General features: G+C 44.0%; 1 protein-coding gene across 1 annotated transcript in view; it reads right to left on the bottom strand.

The window, feature by feature from the left end:
* Window positions 1–2,743: 2,743 nt before the first annotated feature.
* Window positions 2,744–25,371, bottom strand: part of FERMT1 (FERM domain containing kindlin 1) — a 58,421-nt gene continuing 35,793 nt past the window's right edge. The window contains exons 9-15 of the mRNA XM_047771696.1: window positions 24,397–24,446; window positions 12,347–12,471; window positions 11,053–11,159; window positions 8,934–9,155; window positions 8,221–8,345; window positions 6,158–6,299; window positions 2,744–4,018 (exon numbers count right to left, since the gene is read on the bottom strand). Of these exons, the coding sequence (XP_047627652.1) occupies window positions 3,845–4,018; window positions 6,158–6,299; window positions 8,221–8,345; window positions 8,934–9,155; window positions 11,053–11,159; window positions 12,347–12,471; window positions 24,397–24,446 (945 nt within the window). The 3' untranslated portion in view covers window positions 2,744–3,844. The remainder of the gene's footprint in view (window positions 4,019–6,157; window positions 6,300–8,220; window positions 8,346–8,933; window positions 9,156–11,052; window positions 11,160–12,346; window positions 12,472–24,396; window positions 24,447–25,371) is intronic.

The following is a 25,371-nucleotide window of genomic DNA, read 5'->3' as shown; positions in this document are numbered from 1 at the left end:
TTTTAGGGCTGCATATGTAAGTTCCCAGGCTAGGGGTCAAATTGGAGCTGTAGCTGCCAGCCTATACTACAGCTCAGCAACATCTGAGCCACACCTGCAACCTATACTGCAGCTCAGTGCCAGCTCATGGCAATCCCAGACCTTAACCCAGTGAGCGAGGCCAGGGATCAAACCTGCTCCTCATGGATACTAGTCCTGTTCATTTCCCCTGCACTGTAGCAGGAACCCCCATGTTATTTTACTTTCTGCGCCTGGTTTCACCTTTGTGAAATGAGAAGGCAAGCCATTCCTGCCCCTTAATGGGTTGATATGAGAACTGCAGGAAGGGCTGTCTTTAATGTCTTGTAATAATCTATAATGGCACAGAATCTGAAGCTGTACACTTGAAACTTATACTACTTAAAAAAAGAATTTCACAAAGGGGTATCTACAAACTGCACATTCGTAACCCTTACTACCACTAATTCAAAAGTGGCCTTGGCATTTGGCCATCAAATCAGAGATCCTCTGATACTCCTCTGCCTCTGGCTATTTAGTTTCCTCTAAGGTGCTTTTTCTAAAAGGTGTATCTAGATAAAAGACCTCACAATCTATCAGGAAATCTGGTGACAGTCAATGAGAAAGGAGTGGAAACCAACAGTTAAGTGGGGTCTCTAACATAACCTCACTGCAGAGAAGCTCACATCTTGGAATTGTGAGGAAAAGTAGTTAAAACTCAAAGATGCACTCTCTCCTTTTTTCATAATGGAGAAAGTATTCACTTTTTTAAAGGCAACAGGCTGGAGAGGACACAACCAGACCATATTCAAATCCATATAAACCTTTTAATTAAGAGTCATATAAAACAACTAAAAAATGCAGATTTCCCCAGGTAGTGTAGATAAAGAAGCAAACAGGATTAAAACATGCACATTAATTTCCAATTTTAATCACAGGAAGTCAGGTGACCTTTGTATCCAATGTAAAAAAAAAAAAGTTCTCAAGTTACTCTTTGGAATAGCAGCATTTAAGGTTTTCTTGCCATACTTGTTTATTCCTCTGGGATGTGGTTGAGTAGTTGTGGAAGAAATACTCCCCTGAAAGTTTGGTTAAAACCAGACAAATCTCCTGAGTGTTTTCATGGAAATGTCTGACAACCAGGAAAAGCTAAGGAGGCAGGTTGAACCCAAAGTCTAGCTGTGGTAAGTTAGGCAGAACTGAATGTGGCAGCAAACAGGTAAAATGTTACATCAAGGAGCTTTATTTTATTTTAATTTTATTATTTTCGGCCGCACCCACGGCGTATGGAAGTTCCTGGGCCAGGGATCAAATCCAAGCCTCAGCAGCAACCCGAGCCACAGCAGAGACAGCACTGGATCCTTAACCTGCTGCACCACAGCGGGAACTCCAAGGAGCATTATTCTAATATAGGGCCCATCAAGGTTTAGAACAATGGAGCCTAGGACTGTGGAAAATGATCACCAAGTTTAACGTAGTACAGTCGGCACTGATTTCTGCACAAACGTTTCAAACTAAGTTCTCTATTTCATGGACCAGATTTTCCAAGTGCCTAAGCCACATCTGGGCTGTAAGCTAGGCCTCAGAAGCTCAGGTGTTGCCTGGAGATCCTTCATTAACATTCACCTCTAAGGAAAGGCTGAAAGAGGAATTTCCAGTGACAGCTTCTGGCTCAGGGCTTAGGGCAAGGCTGTCTCGAGATGGCCCCCAGAACTGTGGACATCTCTCTTCTCAAATGGCTTTGCTGGAAGATAAAACAACAGCTATTGTTTTCGGGCATCTGAGCTCCAGCCAGATGCCCTGAGGTTTGCAACCTAAAGGAATTTCAAAATGGAAACAGGTTTTTTGTTTGTTTTGTTTTTTGGCTTTTTTTTGGGGGGGGGGGGAAGGGCATATGGACGTTCCCAGGCAAGGAGTTGAATTGGAGCTACAGCTGCTGATCTACACCACAGCCACAGCAATGCCAGATCAGAGCCATGTCTGTGACACATGAGCCACAGCTCATGGCAATGATGGATCCTTAACCCACTGAGCGAGGCCAGGGATTGAACTCGTGTCCTCATGGATACTGCTCAGATTTGTTTCCACGGCCCCACGACGGGACCTCCTGGAAACAGTTTCTGCCTTACCTTTACAACCCACCACCTTTGTGTGACAGGAGAATATTTACAAGAACATACTAAAATATACCTGATATTTATGGCTACCCCCAGTGCAACATTTTATCCTCTGAAAACTCACTCTTCTCAGCATTGACAAACTGAAACAGAAAAGGACAGTTGAGGCAGCTGTTAACTGGCCCACGTTCATGTCTCAAGGCAGACAGAACAGAGCAAAAAGCAGAGGGAAAGAAAAGTCTATTATCAGCTTTTGATTCACTAAAGCCAAAGGCCTTGAGGTGAAAGAACACTGAGTAGTGATAAGAGCAAGGCTTCTCTACCCCACAGACTGGCCAGTGGCTGGGTAGACTGAAGCCACTGGGGAAGCTGACAGCCCTTGAACTTGGTCATCTTTGGTGACAGGTCTGCCCTGCATCCTACTCTTCTCCCTGACTGGTTGTGATGGAGAGCTCGCTGAGTGCCTCAGGCTGGGAGGTGGATTTATTTTTTTTTTCTTCTTGCCTTTTGAGCGGCACCTGCAGCACATGAAAATTCCCTAGCTAGAGGTCGAAGTGGAGCTACAGCTGTCAGCCTACGTGACAGCCACAGCAATGTAGGATCCTTAACCCACTGAGCAGGGCCAGGGATCGAACCCAAATCCTCATGGATAGTTGGATTCGGTGCCTCTGCGCTACAACGGGAACTCCCAGGAGGTGGCTTTTATGGGGAGAACTAGGCCCATCTTCCTGAGCCCTAACTCAGAGTAGTAGTTTAGACATGGAATGGGTCTGAGGAATGGGTTTTCCTAAATCCTGGTGTCACTATTTCTTCCAGAAGGACCTACAGGTGGCTGAGAGAGCCCCAGGAATGGGATGGGCTTGTGGATGGGGCAGTAACCTAAGAGCATCGATATCCAAGACCAGATGGGTCAACAGTCACCTCAGCAGATGCCACTCTGGACTGATGACACTGAGGGCCACTACCCTGGCCCCTTGTTGCCATCTGGTACCAGGTAACCCCACCTTTCCCCAGACCTTTACCCCCCCCCCCCCAAAACCTTGACCTCTAGGACAGGAGTGTATATGTGGACTCCCTTTGCCATTTTCACACAGCAGGAGTTACAAGCTATTTCTGTTAAGGAAAGCTATTTCTTTTCATACCTGAGTGTATGGAATAAGATTTGTCCCTGCTAAACATGATAGCACAGCGAAACTTATTCAATATTGTATAATAACCTTATGGGAATAGAATCTGAGAAGGACTGAATACATGAATATGTATAACTGATTCACTTTGCCGTATGCCTGAAATCAACACAACTTTATACGTCAACTATATTCCAATAAAATAAAAAAAAAAAGATTTCTCTCTGCTACATGTACCTTGAACCTTTGTCTTTGCTCTGATTTAGCAACAAAGCAGATCAGCACAAGGACAACCTCTAGTCATACACCTGCAGGGCCTGCAGGTCACAGAAATGTAGCTACAGGCTGGGCTTTAGAGCAGTGTCCCCGACCTCCCCCACCCCACTGACAGAAGAGATTATTAACTGAGTTCCCCTCCAGCCCTGGTAGCACCGGGCAAAACGAGGACAGGGATGTGCTGGGCAGGGTGTTTGAAATGAGGCAAGGGTCTGGGGGTTCGGTGATGATGACTGCTCTCAGTCTGGCATGGATACACGGGATGGGCCGTGGACCCAGCACCCAGCGAAGCCCGCCCTCTGTGTAGGCCCAGCAGGCCTGCCTTGCTCACTCCTGACCACCGGTCAACTTGTGGAACAGGTCCTCATCGAGCGACTCATTCTGGTCCTTGGAGCGTGTGGACAGGAAAATGTAGCCCCCGATGTACTCATGCACAATTTTGCAATCCGCGCTCAGGCAGGTGAACGCGATGGAGACGTTCTGGTCAAACTCGATGGCCACCTGGGAGGGGAAGGCACAGGGTCGTTTACGCTGACAAGGAAGGAAGAGAAAAAACTGGAGGCGGTCCCAGAGCCCAGTAAGGACTGCTGTAGTGCTGCTGATTGATAGACATATTTCCTCCCAACCCCCGCAAAATCCACCCTTCCATCAAAGCCTTCTAACCCTCTGCGCCCCCTTGTGGTGTTGGCTTTGCTGCACACCTGGCAAAACATCCCAATGCCCACTCTGCCTTTTTATGTCGTGTCTGTCTCTGGCTTAGACGAAAAAACTGTCAGCACTCCTTGTGTTGAGGGGCGGAGGGCTTTGCGGATTTTTTAATGGAGAAGAAAAGGCTCATGTGAATCTTCCTGCAGCCACGGCCCTCACTCCTTCCTAGGTGGAGGTCATAAACTCAAGAAAGCACTAGAAAGAACTGAAGTGGCACTTCCTCTCCCCCCTTGGCTGGCCACTGTGATCAGCTGGGGACCTTTAAGAATCACTGATCTCAATTTATGGTTGCCAAGGGGGAGGATGAGGGAGTGGGATGGACTGGGAGTTTGGGGTTAATAGATGCAAACGATTTCTTTCCTTCCTTCCTTCCTTCCTTCCTTCCTTCCTTCCTTCCTTCCTTCCTTCCTTCTTTCTTTCTTTCTTTCTTTCTTCCTTCCTTCCTTCCTTCCTTCCTTCCTTTCTTTCTTTCCTTCCTTCCTTCTTTCCTTTCTTTTTTTTTTTTTTTGCTTTTTAGTGCCGCAGTTGGGGGATATGGAAATTCTCAGCCACAACAGGAACCCCTTAAACTGTTACAATTTAGAATGGATAAGCAATGAGGTCCTCCTGTATTGCACAGGGAACCATATCCAATCACTTGTGATATAACATGATGGAAGATGATATGAGAGAAAGAGTGTGTATATACATATGACTGGGTCACTTTGCTGTATAGCAGAAATTGACAGAACAATGTCAATCAACTATAATATAAAAATTAAAAGAAAAAAGAGGAGTTCCCATCGTGGCTCAGCAGAAACGAATCTGACTAGGAACAATGAGGTTGTGGGTTCGATCCCTGGCCTCACTCAGTGGGTTAAGGATTCAGCATTGCTGTGAACTGTGGTGTAGGTCACAGACGAGGCTTGGATCTGGCATAGCTGTGGCTGTGGTGTAGGCCAGCAGCTGTAGTTCTGATTAAACCCCTAGCCTGGGAACCTCCATATGCCACAGGTATGGCACTAAAAAGCAAAAAAAAAAAAAAAAGAATCACTGATTTTGGTGTCTCCAGAGTCAGATTTATGTGGCCTTGAGGAGGCACCAAGGTTTTCAAGCCACTGCTTTTAGGGGCCATCTGATCTCAGACCTTCCTTCTGCAAATGAGGCCAGATGGTCAACAGCTCTGCTGAGAGGAATCTGTGGTGCTTCAAGAAAAATATGTGAGTCTCTTATGTGCCCTCTATGTTGATGGCTTTCTACTGGTAAAATGAGAATGCCAATGGATTGTTGTAAGAGGTCCTATAATAGCAACAGCAGAATGTTTTAAATCATCAGGACACTTGGGAGCCTTTGACTTGATCTAGCACCTCCCATGACAGAGGCTTGGCTTGACTTGGTTCCTAGGATAGAGCTGATGGGGGATGAGAGGCTGGGGGCTCCTAAACTCAGAAGCTAAACTTTCCTCCATCACCCCTGTGAACCTCGCTGGCTACTCTGGTACTTTCGTCTTTGGGACTGGAATGCTGTCCAGATGAGCAGTTGAGCTTCTGGGTCTTCAGCACTGACACCTCTTGGCAGCCAGTCAGATGAAATCTGTTTTAGATTTATTTTGTATGCTATTTATATCTCAGATGATTTCTGCTAAATAATTATCGGCCTAAATCTTATATAATCCTATGCTGAGTTGAAGGAAATTAATCAAACTGGTTCAGCAATTTTAAAGTCTGTCTGTAGGGAAACTAAGCCAACTGGTGTTAATTCAGAAGCATTTGGCCTGTGCTTGTTAGAAAACTGCCCAGAACTGCATGTGATTATTTTAAGACATTTCCCATATGCCTGGGTTTCTGAGCTCTAAGTAGAAGGACACTTTTTTAAAATCAGAACAACCTACAGTTCTGAGGGGACACACATTTATAGGCTCAACACTGAATATACCCCAAACTTTCCCTTTACCTGCCGGATTTCCCAGTTTACATTCCACTGTTTCATATTCGTGAATCTCCATGTTGTAATTGGAATTCCACTGTTTGCATCGATTCTAATCAACCTATTATATGAAACTCCCAGAATGTCATCTTTCTTGCTTCCTTTAAATCTGAAAATAAAAATTAATTAAAAGATGCAGAGTACCCCTGTGGTGCAGCAGGCTAAGGATTTGGCATTGTCACTGCTCTGGCTGGGGTTTGATCCCTGGCCTGGAAACTTTCACATGCTGAGTGCTCAAGGCCAAAAAAAAATTAAAAAGATACTACTGATTCCTGTAACATGATGTTCATTCACATACAACTTCTTAGAGATAACATCAAGATTTCAAAATCTTTTTGGGGTGGGGCTACACCCACAGCAAATTGAAGTTCCCAGGCTAGGGGTTGAATCAGAGCTACAGCTGTCAGCCTGCACCACAGCCACAGCAATGCCAGATCTGAGCTGCGTCTGCAACCTACACCACAGCTCATGGCAACGCCACAACAAGAACTCCCTCTAAGTCATTTCTGAAGAACAGACAACGAGGGGTTCACTTTCCACAGAAGGGCATTTTTATTGTGATAGAATATGAAGAGTGGAGAGAATGAAGGCTGTCCAGCAGACATGATTTAAGTGAAACTGACATCAGAGGAAAGCAAACGAAGAGGCAGTCAAGTCCACTAGTTCAAAATTAGCACCAACTGTGTATGCCAGGCACCCTTCTAGGCCCTGGGTTTAAAGCTGTATCCTGTCTGTGACCTACACAGACAGAAAGCTCCTGACTTCATGGAGCCTGGATTCACTGTGTGTGGGGAGAGGGTCATGAATCATTGAAATATATGTGTTCGATAAGGTCATGGAGAATAAAGCACAGAAGTGCTTTACTGGGAAGGGAGCACTGGTGATGAGGTGTCAAAATTTTAAACAGAAAGTCAGGGAAGATCTCATGCCTGTGAGGGAGTGAGCCAGGGGGATATATGGGGAAAGAGTGTCTTAGGCAGAGGGCATGGTCAGTACAATGGCTGGAGGGTTTTTTTTTTTTTTTTTTTCCCCATGCTCAGGGCCCTGCCAAGAGGCCAGTGTGGCTGGGCCCAGTGAAGGAGGGGAGTGGGGAGGATGTAGAATTCAAGAGCTGAGGTCTTGTAGGGCCTCTGCAAGGATGTGGCTCTTACTCTGAGTGTGACATGATGGCTTCAGATGGTGGTGAGCAGAGGCCTGATGTGGGTGGACTGAGATCTTTCAAAGGATGACTCTGGCTGCTAAGTGGAAAACTTAGGGGACACAGGAGAAGCAGAGAGACCAGGTAGGCACTCTGAACAGAGGTAGGGAAGATTGTTACGAGTAGCCCAAAGTGTATAGTCCATTTGTGAAAAGACGGCATTCCAAAATTAAAAAAAAAAAAAAAAAAAAAGGAGTTCCCGTCGTGGCGCAGTGGTTAACGAATCCGACTGGGAACCATGAGGTTGCCGGTTCGGTCCCTGCCCTTGCTCAGTGGGTTAACGATCCGGCGTTGCCGTGAGCTGTGGTGTAGGTTGCAGATGCGGATCGGATCCCGCGTTGCTGTGGCTGTGGCCTAGGCTGGTGGCTATAGCTCTGACTGGACCCCTAGCCTGGGAACCTCCATATGCCATGGGTGTGGTCCTAAAAATAAAATAAAATAAAATAAAGAAAAAAAAGGGTTCTACATTCTAGACTAAATGAGAATAAACTGGGCTCCAAGGAAGCCTCTTAAAACTGAACAGAGGAGTTCCCATTGTGGCTCAGTGGTTAGCGAACCCGACTGGCATCCATGAGGACGCGGGTTCTATCCCTGGCCTCGCTCAGTGGGTTAAGGATCTGGTGTTGCTGTGGGCTGTGGTGTAGGTCATAGACACAGCTTGGATCTGGCATTGCTGTGGCTGTGGTGCAGGCTGGTGGCTACAGCTCCGATTGGACCCCTCGCCTGGGAACCTCCATATGCTGCAGGTGCGGCCCTAAAAAGACAAATAAATAAATAAACAAATAAATAATAAAACTGAACAGAAAGAGAGGCAAGGGAACACTGTGATCACCTGACAAGGTAGTAAGTGAGGCCGAATTCCGGTAAGGACTGCCATGCCTGGATGAACCGCAGCTTGGCTTCGACCAGGGGCATCTGGGCCACGTTCTGGTGGGCTTCCAGGATGCGGGCTGCCAGCTAAGCAGAAGCGGGACATGACAAATCCTCCTTAGCGATCATCCTGAGGGCTCCAGGGCCCCAGAGACAAGAACGAATGCAAGGCCCAACTGCAGCTGCACAGACAATGCCTTCCCATTCATTCATTCATTCATTCTCTCTTTTTCTAGAATACATGCAAATCACTGGGAGAAACAGGAAGATCAGCCAACACAGATGCTTCTAAGATTCATGTAGGTAAAGACTTCCTCGTCCTTCTTTCTGGGGTCTGCAGACTCCTCAGACAAGGGTTCTACTTGAATCAGTTTATCTGTGTAACTTTCAACCCACTCTTATGGAAACCCAGTTTAAAATTTTAATTTGTGGGGAATAAATCATTCTTTTAATATCAAGTTTGTTTTGTGAATACTGCCATGTTCACTGAGCAGTATAGCTACTGCTAACAAAATTAACAGTAATTTATTTGTATCATCAAAGACCTAGTTCATAGTCAAATTACCCCATCAGCTGATTTTTCATGATGATAGTCTTCATAATTTTAATTCTTCATTTTATTTCAGAAAATGCAGGATTTATTGCAAACAATCACCCCAGCAAGATTAGCAGTACCTGTTTAGACTTGTGCTTTTTTGCACACCGAGGTGACACAAAACACTCCGGGTTCATGTCCATGTTTTCGAGGCCGGAAGCCATCAGAGATGCTGCATTCCGGTTTTTCATCCTCAGAAAGGAAAGGATGTTGAGGACTTCTGGCTGGTAGGAGCTGTCCGCCATGGTTTTGCCCTTCGATGCCAAGATGCAGGCAGCCATCCACTGGGCATATTGAGTCTCCTGCAGCAAACACCAGAAGGCTGAGAAGTGAGTTTGAGTGCAAAGCTGCCATGCTGGCAACAGAGCAGGACCTGGGCTCTCACCACTCTGGCACAAAACCGTCGCCTTCCCAGCAAGGGAAGATGCAATTCTGACTGGCTGTTAATCACCTCACTTAACACTCAATGAGAGCTTTTGAGTCCTGTGTTGAGTTTCTAGACACCAAAGGGCTAGAGAACAGGAATGTCAGTTTTGAGAAATTCCGCATAGGAAACCTTGCATTTAAAGATGAACCAGGGGGAATTCCCACTGGGGCTCAGCAGGAATGAACCCACTAGGATCCATGAGGATAATGGTTTGATCTCTGGCCTCGCTCAAGAGGGTTAAGGATCTGGTGTTGCTCTGAGCTGTGATGTAGGTCACAGACTCTGCCTGGATACCAAATTGCTGTGGTGGAGGTTGGCAGTTACAGCTCCAATTCTGTCCCTAGCCTGGGAATTTCCATATGCTGCCGGTGTGGCCCTAAAAAGACCAAAAAAAAAAAAAAAAGATGAACCAGGGAGGAGTTCCCGTTGTGGCTCAGTGGTAATGAACCCAAGTAGTATCTGAGAGGAGGTGGGTTTGATTCCTGGCCTTGCTCTTTGGGTAAGGATTTGGCGTGGCTATGGTGTAGGATCCTGCGTTGCTATGGCTGTGGCATAGGCCAGCAGCTGCAGCTCCTATTCCCCCTCTAGCCTGGGAACTTCCATATGCCGCAGGTGTGGACCTAAAAAAAAAGATGAACCAGGGACACAAAGGTGCAGCATGGAGCACAGACAGATGAAAACCCCAAACTACTGGAGAGTTTCCTTGATCTATATTTCCTTTCGTCTCAAAACTTATCTCTATGACAGAAGAAAATGAGGAAAAAGCATTAAATGATTTCCCATATTATTTCTACCATGGCCCATCCCTAGTAAAGTTTCTAATTCCATGGTAGGTATCAGGTCCACTGGTGGCATCTGAACCACTTAGAGGAGGCTTTTATTGTTCTTTAATGTCTGTCCCCACTTGTTACCTCAGGGAGGGGAGGGAGTGGTCCAAGAAGGGGATGCAGGTGAAGAGTGGAATGAATTCTTCAGAGCAGGGATTAAGTGTGGTTCACTGAATCCCTGGCCTTGGTCTTCACCCTCCTAGCATCCACACCTCATGCTATGTAATTTTATAGTCCCTCCCTCCAGAGCCAGGGTGTAATTTCCCATCTCTTGACTTGACCTGGCCATGGATGTGTGTGAGCCAGGGTGTAATTTCCCATCTCTTGACTTGACCTGGCCATGGATGTGTGTTAGCCAATGGAACATGGTGGGCATCATCACTGAAAGAGTGCTTAAGCTTTAGGTGCTCTCACCCATTCCCAGTTCCCATCTGGCACTTTTGTCCTCACTATGAGAAGAGCCTACCCAGACAGCCTGGGACCCAGAATAAATCCCATGAGCTCAACCTGCAGTAAGGAGCCGAGCCAGCTGCCACCAGCCTGAATCATCCAACCCAGCCTCCCTGTGATGCTCCATAAATGAATATTTATTGGTATGTGTCCTTGTGATTTTTTTTTTTAAGGCCACACTATCACATATGGAAATTCCTGGGCCAGGGATTGAATCTGAGCTGTAGCTGTGACCTACGCCATAGCTGCAGCAACATGGGATCCTTTAACCCACTGTGCCTGACCAGGGATTGAACCTGCGCCTCCGCAGTGATGCAAGCCACTGCGGCTGGATTCTTAACCCACTGCACCACAGTGGGAATTCCCATGACCTTGTGATTTTGTGATTGTTATAAAGCAATAGCTAAGTGCTCTGATTTGAAAAGACACCTCAGATGGTTTGTCCTGAGGCTTAATAAAAGTGATGTGACTTAACATGTTTGTGGCTTTACTTACGTGGTCACATCTCAGATACACTTCATTCATCCCATCAGCAACCGGGATCAGTAACTTGATTCCAAATTTTCTCCCTGCCACATTTACATCTGGCACAACTTCACAGCCTACATGATAAAAGGCAGGGACAGCATTGAGTCTGAGACATCTCTTCAACAAATAGCAGATGTGTGTCTAAAACAAAGACTTCAAACATGACCCCTCCGATTTGATTCTCTGCTAAAAAAAATGAGGAGCAAACTGATGACATTAATTAAAGGATAACTAAACAAGGTTGATGAGCAATTAGCATGGATAAATAAAAATATTTTCTTTTATGGATTTCTAAAATGTATCATCAATAAAATTTTCAGGTTGATTTGACTATTCTAACTCATTGGAACCATTATTGAATATAAACTTTGAAATAAATCAAGGCAGAGGGAATTCTCTAATTGTCACAACGACAATGGCATTGAATGCACCAGTGAATTAAAATTTTCAGTTAGTGCAGTTACCAGCACACTGCCACTTTCAGAAATTAGAAGACATGCAAGTGACACTGAATTAAACATAACTATTCTGGAATTCAGAAAGCTTTTCAGGATCCAACAATGTCTAAAATACTACATTTATTCATTTTAGTTTTAAAATATTTATTATTTTTCATGGATGTATAGTTGATTTACAACACTAAATTATTTACTAAATTTATTAGTTTCAGGTATATAGCATACTGATTACTGAATCAGCATGCTTGTACTCATGTACTGTGTTTATTTATTTACTTATTTAGTCTTTTTGTCTTTTCAAGGCCACACCAATGGCATATGGAGGTCCTCAGGCTAGGGGTACAATTGGAGCTGTAGCCGCTAGCCTACATCACAGCCACAGCAATGTGAGATCCGAGCCACGTCTTCGACCTACACCACAGCTCATGGCAATGCCAGATCCTTAACCCACTGAGTGAGGCCAGGGACCATGGAGGCTATCCTCATGGAGGCTAATTGAGTTTGTTAACCATGGAGCCACTATGGGAACTCCCACGAACTGCATTTATAACACTAATTACCATCACTTCAGACACTTGGACATACTGTCCAAGGGACTGTGTAACGCAAACAACCATTCCCCGGTCCACATTTGGGATGCACGCTTCCCTGGGAGCAGGAGCTGCAGGCAAGCTGCAATTTTGAAACCAAGGACAGACGGAAAGGTTCCGGTGGGAGTAAACCTTGCTTCACTGGTTGGAGTCTTGGCTTTCATCTGCTCCCTGGGCCTCCCTAAGTCATACCAAGATGTAGGGCCCTCTTACCTCTAAGATTTAGTTTTTCTACTGGTTCTCCTTGTTCAAGCTCCTTGTTTTTAAAGTAGGCTATAGATGTGTCTTTAAAGACGAACCAATATTGTTTGAAAGCTTTTAATATTAGCTTCTTGGGCCTGCAAATTAAAGTACAGCCAGAGTTTGAAAAACCATCTGGAAACGTAGGACACATTATAAATTCATGGGGATCAAGATGCTCTAGAGACCCTTTCAAACAACATCCTCTTTATTTTTAAAAACAATTTTCAAATTGCTAACTCATTTCTAAAAAACTGAAAGTGGTTTATATCTTTATTCCTATTTTTTTTTAGGGCCATACTTATGGCATATGGAAGTTCCCAGGTTAGGGGTTGAATAGGACCTGCAGCTGCATGCCTATGACACAGACGGAGCAATATAGGATCCAAGCCACATTGGGACCTACGCCACAGCTCATGACAATGCTGGATCCTTAATCCATTGAGCAAGCCTAGGGATTGAACCTACATCCTCATGTATACCAGTTGGGTTCTTAACCTGTTGAGCCATAATGAAACTCCTGGGGTTTTGATATGAGATGAGGTTATTGCAAAATATCAGTAATTGGACCGGCGGGGACCACATGCTGACTCTGCTACTACCTGAAAGTGTGACCCTGGGACAGATACTTCATCTGCCTGGGCCATGTGCCCTGCAACTGTATGACGGGGAGGCTATCAACCTCCAACTCACAGGGCTTCCGTGAGGATGGAGAGAGCTCATCTCTGCAAATGGCAAATGGAACTGCTTGACAAATTATCATCGTTACTATGACCATGATGATCTGAGAAACATCCATGAATCTAGTGACATCTAAAAAATTTTCTTTGTCTTTTTGTCTTTTTAGGACCACACCTGTGGCATATGGAGGTTCCCAGGCTAGGGGTCCAATTGGAGCTGTAGCCGCTGGCCTACACCACTGCCAAGCAATGCCAGATCCAAGCCTCGTCTGTGACCTACACCACAGCTCACAGCGATGCCGGATCCTTAACCCACTGATCAAGGCCAGGGATTGAACCTGTGTCCTCATGGACACTAGTTGGATTCATTAACCACTGAGCATGATGGGAACTCCTAGTGACATCTAAAATTTTAGTTTATTTCTTGAATCTGAAAAAAGCTGTCAATATGGACAGCAATCACAATCTTCAACTTAGCAGACATAAAAATCAGATGTAAAAGTAAGCAACCTTTTCTGTACTTTCCTCTTGATCCTTAGGAGACACCACCTGAAAATTCCAGGGGACCATGGAAATCACCAGAATCTACAGCTAATCTATATAGACTCCACTGTTATTAAAAAATATTTTGGGGGAGTTCCCATCGTGGCTCAGCGGTTGACAAATCTGACTGGGAACCATGAGGTTGCAGGTTTGATCCCTGGCCTTGCTCAGTGGGTTGAGGAGCCGGTGTTGCCGTGAGCTGTGGTGTAGGTCACAGGCTCCATTCAGATCTGGCGTTGCTGTGGCTCTGGTGTAGGCCAGCGGCTACAGCTCCAATTGGACCCCTGGCCTGGGAACCTCCATGTGCTATGGGAGCGGCCCTAGATAAGGCAAAAAAAAAAAAAGACTATATATATATATATAAATATAAATATAAAAATATATATATACATATATATATATGTACACACACACACACACACACACACACACACACACACACACACACACACATATATAGGGGATTTCCCATTGTGGCTTAGCAGGTTAAGAACCCGACATAGTGTCCATGAGGATGTGGGTTCGATCCCTGGCCTCACTCGGTGGGTTAAGGATCTAGTGTTGCCGTGAACTGTGGTGTAGGTCACAAATGCAGCTTGGATCCGTGTGGCTGTGGCTATGATGTAGGCTGGCAGCTGTAGCTCCAGTTTGACCCCTAACCTGGTAACTTCCGTATGCCAAAGGTGTGGTCCTAAAAAGAAAAACAATTTGGGGGGGGGGGTATCAGATTTCCAGCCATGACACCTGTGGGGGCTAGGAAACTTTGTACTCTGGGCTAGAACAAGGTTGGTGGTGCCAATGGCAGGCTGGGTCATTCAAAATAGAAGGGAAGTGGGTACAGAGGGACAGAAAAAAGGTACTAGGAATTGTATGTGGTTCAGTGGAAGGATCCCAGCCTTGGGGGTGGGTCAGGGTATCTCATGTCAGAAGGTATATTTCTGTATTCAAGAACAGGAGGGGAATTCCCATCTTGGCGCATCAGAAATGAATCTGACTAGGAACCATGAGGTTGCAGGTTCGATGCCTGGCCTTGCTCAGTGGGTTAAGGATCCGTGAGCTGTGGTGTAGGTCCCAGATGTGGCTCAGATCTGGCATTGCTGTGGCTGGGGCATAGGCCAGCAGCAACACCCTAGCCTGGGAACCTCCATATGCTACAGGTGTGGCCCTAGAAAGATAAAAGACATAAAAAAAAAAAAAAAGAACAGGAAGGAGTTCCCATTGTGGCTCAGCGATAAATGAACCTGACTTGTATCCATGAGGAAGTGGGTTTGATCCTTGGCCTTGTTCAGTGGGTTAAGGATCCAGCATTGCTGTGAGCTGTGGTGTAGGTTGCAGAGGTGGCTCGGATTTCAAGTTGCTGTGGCTGTGGTGTAGGCCAGCGGCTACAGCTCCGATTGGATTCCTAGCCTGGGACATACGCTCCTGGTAAGTCCATAAAAAAACAAAAAACAACAAAAAAAGAAGGGGTTAGCTGCACTCAGATGTAATTCTGGGCAAGTCTTTTAACATGTCAGTACTAGTCTTTCCTTAGCTGCAAACATGTTATCATAACACAAAGATGAAGGAGAAGATGTTCATTAAAAAAACAATGTAGGACTTTCTGCTATGGTTCAGTGGGTTAAGAGTATGACTGCAGCAGCTCAGGTCGCTGTGGAGGTGTGGGTTCAATCTCTGGCCTGGTGCACTGGGTTAAAGGATCTGGTGTTGCCACAGCTTCAACTTGGGTTCAGTCCCTGTCTTGAGAACTTCCATATGCTGTGGGTGTGGCCATAAAAAAACAAACAAATAAAAAAACCACAATCCAAACCAATATGTTACAGTAGATGATCATATAACAATTATAAAATAAAATTGAAAAACATCGTATGGGATTAACATTTCCAGGATTTAGAAAATCACTGCATTAAAATAGTTTTTTTTTGTTTTGGTCTTTTTAGGGCCAGACCCGAGGCATATGGTAGTTCCCAAGCTAGGGGTCTAATCAGAGCTGCAGCTGCCGGCCTACGCCAGAACAACAGCAATGCCAGATCCAAGTCATGTCTGTGACCTACACCACAGCTCACGGCAATGCTGGATCCTTAACCCACTGAGTGAGGCCAGGGATCGAACCCGCAACCTCATGGTTCCCAGTCGGATTCGTTTCCGCTGTGCCAGGACAGGAACTCCTAAAATCGTATTTATCATATTGAGAGTTGTAATAAGGAACATATTTAAAAGGTTACTTGTCTAAGAATCAGATTCTCCAAAGTTAATGGTATTTTTTTTCCCTTTTGTATTTTTAGGGCTGCACCTGCAGCATGTGGAGGTTCCCAAGATAGGGGTCTAATCAGAGCTGTTGCCACCGGCCTACTCCAGAGCCACAGCAATGCCAGATCTGAGGCGTGTCTGCCACCTACACCACAGCTCATGACAATGCCAGATGCTTAACCCACTGAGTGAGGCCAAGGATCAAACCTGCAACCTCATGGTTCCTAGTCAGATTCATTTCCACTGTGCCACCACGGGAACTCCAGTTAATGGTATTTTCAAAATAAAATATGAAGACATAGCCTGTAACCAAAGGACAGTGAAGTCTCAGTTTAGTACTAAGCATCTAAATATTTCTATCCAGAAATAAGAATGAAACTCTGCTTGTCCATTTTTTCCCCCATTTTTTCGGCTGTACTTGTGGCATATGGATGTTCTCAGGCTAAGGGTAGATTTGGAGCTGCAGATGAGGCCTTATACAATAGCCACAGCAACACTGGATCTGAGCTGCATCTGTGACCTATGCCGAAGTTCGTAGCAATGGTGGACCTTGAACACACTGAGTGAGGTCAGGGATTGAACCACATCCTTATGGAGACAACACTGGGTCCTCAACCTGTTGAGCCACAACAGGAACTCCTGCTTGTCCTTTTAACTGGACTGTAAGAGGATCAAAAGATCTTTTTTTTTTTTTTTGTCTTTTAGGGCTGCACCCAAGGCACATGGAGGATTCCAGGCTAGGGATCAAATAGGAGCTGCAGCTGCTGGCTACACCACAATGAGGGAAACACAGGATGTGAGCTGCATCTTTAACCTACACCACAGCTCACAGCAACACTGGATCCTCCGCCCACTAAGCAAGGCCAAGGATTGAACCTGCATCCTCATGGATACTAGTTGGGTTAACCACTGAGCCATGATAGGAATTCTGGATCAAAAGATCTTAAATTCCCTCTACCATCTGCTTCCAGTATGGTTAACCCTCTAGCTGTTTTCATACATCCCCAAAACTAATGATTATTGCTCCCATTCCTTGTCCCAGAGGCTGAAACTGAGGCACGGCAGGGAAGAAGGAGTGGGGAAAGAGGCTGGTGTCCACAGGGATGCAACAGTCCTTTGTACACTGAAAACTATAGGATGTTGCTGAAAGAAACTAGAAAAGACACACACACACAAAATGGAAAGACACTCCATGCTCATGGATTAGAAAAATCAACACAGTTAAAATGCCTATATTACCTAAAGCAATCTACAGATTTAATGCAATCCCTATCAAAATCCTAAGGACATTTTTCACAGAAATAGAATGAAAAATTCTAAAGTTTATAGACAGCCACATGGAAAAGAATGAAATGAGAATGCTCCCTAACACCATACACAAAAATAAACTCGAAATGGATTAAAAACCTAGATATAAGACCAGACACTATAAAACTCTTAGAGGAAAACATAGGCCAAACACTTTCTGACATAAACGACAGCAACATCTTCTCAGATCCACCTCTTAGAGTATTGACAATAAAAACAAAAATAAACAAATGGGACTTAATCAAACTTCAAAATTTCTGCACAGCAAAGGAAACCCTAAACAAAATGAAAAGACAACCCACAGAATGGTAGAAAATCTTTGCAGGTGAATCAACTGACAAGGGATTAATCTACAAAATCTATAAACACCTTCTGCAGCTCAATACCAAAAAACCACAAACAACCCCATCCAAAAATGGGCAGAAGATCTAAACAGACAGTTCTCCAAAGAAGACATACAGACAGCCAAGAAACACATGAAAAGATGTTCAACATCACTCATTATTAGAGAGATGCAAATCAAAACCACTCTGAGGTACCACCTGACACCAGCCAGAATGGCCATCATCCAAAAGTCTACAAACAATAAGTGCTGGGAGTTCCCGTCGTGGCGCAGTGGTTAACGAATCCGACTAGGAACCATGAGGTTGCGGGTTCGGTCCCCGCCCTTGCTCAGTGGGTTAACGATCCGGCGTTGCTGTGAGCTGTGGTGTAGGTTGCAGACGCGGCTCGGATCCTGCGTTGCTGTGGCTCTGGCGTAGGCCGGTGGCTACAGCTCCTATTGGACCACTAGCCTGGGAACCTCCATATGCCACGGGGGCGGCCCAAGAAATGCCAAAAAGACAAAAAACAAAACAAAACAATAAGTGCTGGAGAGGGTGTGGAGAAAAAGGAACCCTAGTACACTGTTGGTGGGATTGTAAATTGGTGCAACCACGGTGGAAAGCAGTATGGAGATGCCTCAGAAAACTAAACATAGAACTACCATTTGATCCAGCAATCCCACTCCTGGGCACCTACCCAGAGAAAACCATGACTCGAAAAGACACGTGTACTCCACTGTTCATTGCAGCACTATTTACAATAGCCAAAACATGGAAACAACCTAAATGCCCATTGACAGAGGAGTGGATCAAGAAGAGGTGGTACATATACACGATGGAATATTACTCAGCCATTAAAAAGAACAAAATACCAGCATTTTTTTGCAACATGGATGAACCTAGAAACTATCATGCTAAGTGAAGTCAGCCATACAATGAGACACCAACATCAAATGCTTTCACTGACATGTGGAATCTGAAAAAAGGACAGACTGATTGTCTTTGCAGAACAGATGCTGACTCACAGACATTGAAAAACTTATGGTCTCCAGAGGAGACAGTTTGGGACGTGGGGGTATGTGCTTGGGCTGTGGGATGGAAATCCTGTGAAATCAGATTGTTATGATCATTATACAACTACAGATGTGATAAATAAAAAAAATAAAGTTTATATGGAACCACAGATAACTCTGAACAGTCAAAGAAGTCCTCAGAAAAGAACGAAGCTGAAGATATTGAATTCTCTGATTTTAAACTATATCACAAAGCCACTGTAGTCAAAACAGCATGGTATGGCAGAAAAACCCATGCATAAATGGACAATTATTTTATGATAAAGGAGCAAAAGCACTTTGGAGAAAGAAGTCTCTTCAATAAATGGTGTTGGGAAAACTGGACTGCTACAGGCAAACAACAACAACAACAACAACAAACCAAAACTACATTGCTATTTCACACCATACACAAAATTAACTCAGAATGGATTAAGATTAAAGGTTTGAATGCAAGACTAGAAACCATAAAACTCCTAGAACAAAACATAGTCGGTATGCCTAAATTTGCTAACATTGCTGAGACATTGGTCTTAGCAATATCTTTCTAGATAAGTCTCCCCAGGCAAGGGAAACAAAAGCAAAATTTAAAAAATTTGATTACATAAAACTAAAAACCTTCTGTACAGCAAAGGAAACTATCAACAAAATGAATAGATAAGCTACTGAATAGGAGAAGATATTTGTGAATGATATATCAAATAACCGTTAACATCCAAAATATATATATAAAGAGTTTGTCCAACTCAACAACAACAAAAACCAACTCAGTTAAAAACTGGGTAGAGGACTCAATAGACCTTTTTCCAAAGAAGACATACAGGTAGCTAACAGCACATGAAAAGATGTTTAACACCACTAATTCTTAGGTAAATGCAAATCAAAACCTTGAAGGTTAAAATCGTCTCATGTCCAACTATTATCAAAACTAAAAGAAGTTAAGTGTTGGTGAGGATGTGGAGAAAACGGAACCCTCTTATATGGTTGGTAAGAATGCAAACTGGTGTAGCCGCCCCAGAAAACAATATGAAGATTCCTCAAAAAATTAGGAATAGAACTACTATATGACCCAGCAATTCCATTCTGGGTATTTATCCAAAAGAATATGAAAATAATAATTTGAAAAGATAGATACACCCCCATGTTCCTTGTGGCATTATTTACAATAGTTAAAACATGGAAAAAAAAAATAAAACATGGAAACAGCCAAAGTGTCCACTGATGATAGATGAATGGATCAAGAAGATGAGGAATATATATAGACCACACACAGTGGAATGAATATTAGCCACAGAGCAGAATGAAATCTTGCCGTTTTTGACCACATGGATGGACTTTGAGGGTATTGCGTTAAGTGAAATCAGACAGAAAGACGAATACAGTATGACTTCACTGGTATGTGAAATACAAAAAACTAATAAAAGAACAACAACAAAAAAAGACAAAATAAATAAACCAAACTAAATAAAAACAAACACCTAGATAGAGATATGGGAGTAGTAGTTACTAGAGGGGGAGGAGGAGGGGAGGGAGGGTGAAATGGTTAAAGGTGATGAACTGTATGGTGACGGACAGAAACTAAATTGCTGGTGGTGAGCATGCTGTAGGGTATACAAAAGTAGAAATACAACATTGTACTTATGAAACTTACATGTTATAAATCAGTTACTTCAATAAAAATAAGTTAAAAAAAAAAGCAATCAAATGTTACCTGAAGAACGACAACAGAAAAAAAGAAAAAAGAATGAGCGTCTCAAATATTCATGCAGCTCATAGTCGAAAGAGGGAAACACACAAGTACATAAATACAATAAATACTTGCTCATTAAAAGGTAGTGTAGGATGGAGTTCCTGTTGTGGCACAGCAGAAACAAATCTGACTAGGAACCACAAGGTTTCGGGTTCGATCCCTGGCCTCGCTCAGTGGGTTAAGGATCCAGTATTGCCATGAGCTGTGGTGTAGGTTGCAGACACAGTTCAGATCTGGCGTTGCTGTGGCTCTGGCATAGGCTGGCAGCAACAGGTCCGATTAGACCCCTAGCCTGAGAACCTCCATGTGCTCTGGGTGTGGCCTTAAAAGGACAAAATATTAAAAATAATAATAAATAAATGAATAAATAAATAAATAAAATAAAATCCGGTAAGTCAGACACCAAGGCTATGGGAGTGGTAACAGAGGACACAGCATCTAAACACAGAATGAAGGATTATTGGAATTTGATGTGGGAATAGGGAAAAGCAATTTCAAAAATAAACTAGGCAGAGTTCCCATCGTGGCTCAGCCAAAATGAACCTGACTAGCATCCAGGAGGATACAGGTTCAATCCCTAGCCTCGCTCAGTGGGTTAAGGATCTGGTATTGCCGTGAGCTATGGTGTAGGCCAGCAGCTACAGCTCTGATTCGACCCCTAGCCTGGGAACCTCCATATGCTGCTGGTGCGGCTTTAATTCAAATGAATGAATGAATGAATGAATAAATAAATAAACTTTAGGCAACTGTGTGTGCAAAACGCAGAGGCAAGTCCGAGGTGGACATGGGGTAAAAGTGGAGACAACACTTCTTGGACATCTGGCTCGCTCTGGGTGCTGAGTTGAGCCCTGGTGATGGGTGAAGGGGTAGTTTCTCAGCCACAGCACTTCCATGTGCAGGCTGGATGGAGACAAGAATTGCAAGCAAGCTGGGGCCATGGTGGGACTGATGTTAGGCCAAAAAGGTGGGCTTTACTTTCTAGAAAAATGGTTCTCAAACTCTAGTGTTCATCAGAATTGGAAGGGAACTTTTGGAGATCCCCAAATCTGGCCCCAGTCTCAGAGATTCCTATTCAGCAGGTCCAGCTTGGGGCTCAGGTATCTGCATTTTAAGTAAGCTTTCCTAACATCATTCCCTACTTTGAGAAACACTAGTCTAGACCAGGAATCTCCAAACGAAAACTGGGTACAGCTCATCTTTAAAGCACTTTGAGTACCTATACACGAACATATTTACAACCATTTATTTATATTTTACAACATTTACATTATAAAGCTTACATAAACATAAATTACAAATAAAGATATATAGAAGTTCCCTGGCAGCTCAGTGGGTTAAGGATCTGGCATTGTCACTGCAGCAGCTCAGGTCACTGCTGTGGCTCAGGTTCGATCCCTAGTTTCACTTCAAGATCAACTTTGTGGAGTTCCTATTGTGGCTCAGTGGGTTAAGAACCCAGCATAGTGTCTGTGAGCATGCGGGTTTGATCCCTGGCCTTGCTCAGTGGGTTAAGGATCCACATTGCTGCAAGCTTCCAGGTAGGTCGAAAACGTGGCACACATGTGGCTGTGGTGTAGGCCAGCACTGCAGCTTCGATTTGACCCCTGGCCTGGGGAACTTCCATATGCTGCAGGTGCGCCATACAAAGAAAAGAAAAAAAGATCAACTTTGTATTGACAATTCTTTGGTTTGTATTTTATCCTACATTCATATGAATTTATAGCAAGGTTGTGATTTGCATATTAGACCAGATGCCACGTTGCTGGGAAGTCAAGTCCGCTATTTACATAGGGGTTTAGTAGATGTTGTTTAAGGGAAAAAAACAGCTTCACTCTTAAAGAAAAAAAAAAAAAAATCAAAGGGCTAATTCAGTGCTCTTCTCCTGAGGAGGAAGGAGGCTCAGAGAAACTAAGGGTCTTTAAGGGTCACACACCACCCTCTAGGAACAGAGTGCCATTCTCCAACCTCCTTTCTCCATTCCTTTTTCCTTTTTTGGTTCATCTCCCCCTTCCTCCTTCATCTCTTTCTTTCATAAACCATTTTATACATTACATTCAATGTCTTGAGATAAAACATCCGCTGGCTGGAGTTCCCGTTGTGGCACAGAGGAAACAAATCCGGCTAGTATCTATGAGAATGCAGATTAGATCCCTGGCCTCGCTCAGTGGGTCCGAGATCCAGCCTTGCCATGGGCTGTGGTGTAGGTTGCAGATGTGGCTCGGATCCCTGTGGTGTAGGCCGGCAGCTGCAGCTCCAATTCGACGACCTCTAGCCTGGGAAGCTCCACATGCCAGGGGGGGCAACCCTAAAACAAAAAAAAAAGAAAGAAAGAAAAAAAATGTCCGTTGGCCAAATATGAGGACATTTTTGTAATTTTTAGTTTAACGGTCACCCTAAAGTGATACGGATGCAGGACTTAACTCTAGAATACCATCTCCTTCATCAAAAACACCTTCAGGAAGAAAATGATCACCATTTGGTTTGAGAAGACCTTGATCTGCTCTATATAGAGAATATGGCAACTGAATTTCTTTCAAGAAAAATGATTAATAATTTATAAAGCTATATGTGTAGATTCAAATGATTATTTTTTTCCCTTATCGTTCTGACAATAACAATATGCATGCTTGCAACTATTTAGGCCTCGGAAGTTAAATGAATGACCCTATTGTATGGGACCATCTGCTACAATCACATTAAAAACAACACAACTTGTAGAAACCCCAGTGCTTGTTTCTTATTTATAGCTGATTCATTGTCCATTCTTTCCAATTCTGTCTTTGCATCAGGTGTTAACAAAAGCAACTTGTGTTTCTTTTCAAGCCAATGACTCAGTGAAGTGTCAGTGTGTTAAGAAAAGTCAACAAACCATAAAGCAACTGATAGAACTTCAAAGAGACCTTATTCCTTTCATCCTAACCACCTTGACACCATAATTCCTTTCATCCTAACCACCTTGACACCATAACGAAATGGCAGTCCTCTCTTTTCAAGAAATAAAAGACTTCCCTGCCTTCTTAACAGTTTCAGATTGATTGGAGGTGACTGGGGAGTTTATCAGAAATCCTTTAACAGGCAAAGATAGATAAAAACAGGTGACTACTCTCTATAACCCCAGGATCAAAGTTCTAGAGACAATATATTTTTAAACCATGAAAGAGCCTTCAAATGGCGTCACAGTCCTGAGCAGGTACACTGCAGGAGGAACTCTGGTCTGGCACATGTGCTGATTATCGCTAACGCTTTATTTTTAAAAATATTTATTTATTTATCTGTTTATTTATTTATTTTAGGGCTGCACCTGAGGCATATAGAAGTTCTCAGGCTAGGGGCTGAATCAGAGCTGCAGTTGCTGGCCACAGCAATGTCAGATCCGAGCTGTGTCTGAAACCTACACTACAGCTCACGGCAACCCTGGATCCTTAACCTACTGAGTGCGGCCTGGGATCAAACCTGAGTTCTCATGGATACTGGTGGGGTTCATTACCGCTGAGCCACAATGGGAACTCCTCCACTATTTTTTTTTTCCGTCTTTTGTCTTTTTTAGGGCTGAACCCATGGCATATGGAGGTTCCCAGGCTAGGGGTCTAATTGGAGCTACAGTCCCTGGCCTACGCCAGGGCCACAGCAACTCCAGATCCGAGCTGCATCTACGACCTATACCACAGTTCACAGTGGTGCTGGATCCTTAACCCACTGAGTGAGGCAAGGGATCGAACCTGAAACTTCATGATTCCTAGTCAGATTTGTTTCTGCTGTGCCACGACAGGAACTCCATCCTCCACTACCTTTTAATGAACAAGTACAATGAGGTAGGCACCTCGCTCAATGCTGCATGTGCATTATTTAATTTAAATCTCCCAACGAGCCCTAAAGGAGGTATACCCCCATTTTATAGATTAGGAAACTGAGGCTCAGAGACATAGGGACAAGCCCTGAGATCACTCACCCGGTTTGCACTGGGAAGCCAGGCCTCCATCCACCATCTGTCTGATGCCAAACTCAGGCTCTTACCTTGGAACCAAAAACCTGCCTTCTGAATGTTCTGTTTAAAATCCTGGACCCTTTACCTGCAAGATTTTGCTAGGAGTAACTTCTTTCCCCTTCAAGGGTGACTTACCTAAATAATTTGAGATTATCTGCAAGTTTAGGGATATCAGTAATGTCCTCCTGAGGAAAAGCAAATAACATTTCACAAGTAGTAATTAGACAGGTGGTGACACTCTATACCCGCACTGCCCCATACTGCAGTACCAGCCATGTATGGGTAGTTACATGCAAATTAGTAAAAATTAAATAAACTGAAAAACTCAGTTTCTCCATCACACTAGCTACGTTGGCAGTACTTACTTCGGGGGTGGTGTGGGGAGGGTTGGGACTGGGATCAGGCACCTGTGGGGCTTTTGGGGTGACTGGTATGGTTCTAGTTCTTGATGTGGGTAGTGACTTGGGTGATAATTCAACACTAATTTGTTAAGCTGTATGTTTTGTATTTTTTCACTTTTCTGTGTCATATGTTACACAAAGGAAAAAAAATAGATGAAAAAAATCGACCACACACCATTATTCAAGTTAAAAATTTGGAGTTCCTGTCGTGGCGCAGTGGTTAACGAATCCGACTAGGAACCATGAGGTTGCGGGTTCGGTCCCTGCCCTTGCTCAGTGGGTTGACGATCTGGCGTTGCCGTGAGCTGTGGTGTAGGTTGCAGACGTGGCTCGGATCCCGCGTTGCTGTGGCTCTGGCGTAGGCCGGTGGCTACAGCTCTGATTCGACCCCTAGCCTGGGAACCTCCATATGCCGCAGGAGCGGCCCAAAGAAATAGCAATAAGACAAAAAGACAAAAAAAAAGTTAAAAATTTGAGTTAGAAACTACTACTTTTATGTACAAACAAAATACCTGACAATTTTTATATCAGAGTGGATAAGGTTAGCTACATTTAGTTCACTGATTAAACTCTCAGTCGGAAAACCTGGTTCAAAGTTCATTCTGTGGAAGGTTGGTGCCTATTTTCAAACTGAAAAGCCTTTGTTTGGCATCACATAAAAATACTAGGGGAGGTGAGGAGGAATTTCTTCATTCTAAGAAGGATTGGA

This window comes from Phacochoerus africanus, chromosome 3 (genome assembly GCF_016906955.1).
Source record: "Phacochoerus africanus isolate WHEZ1 chromosome 3, ROS_Pafr_v1, whole genome shotgun sequence".
NCBI lineage: Eukaryota > Metazoa > Chordata > Mammalia > Artiodactyla > Suidae > Phacochoerus > Phacochoerus africanus.
This window is presented reverse-complemented; position numbering and strand designations above follow the sequence as displayed.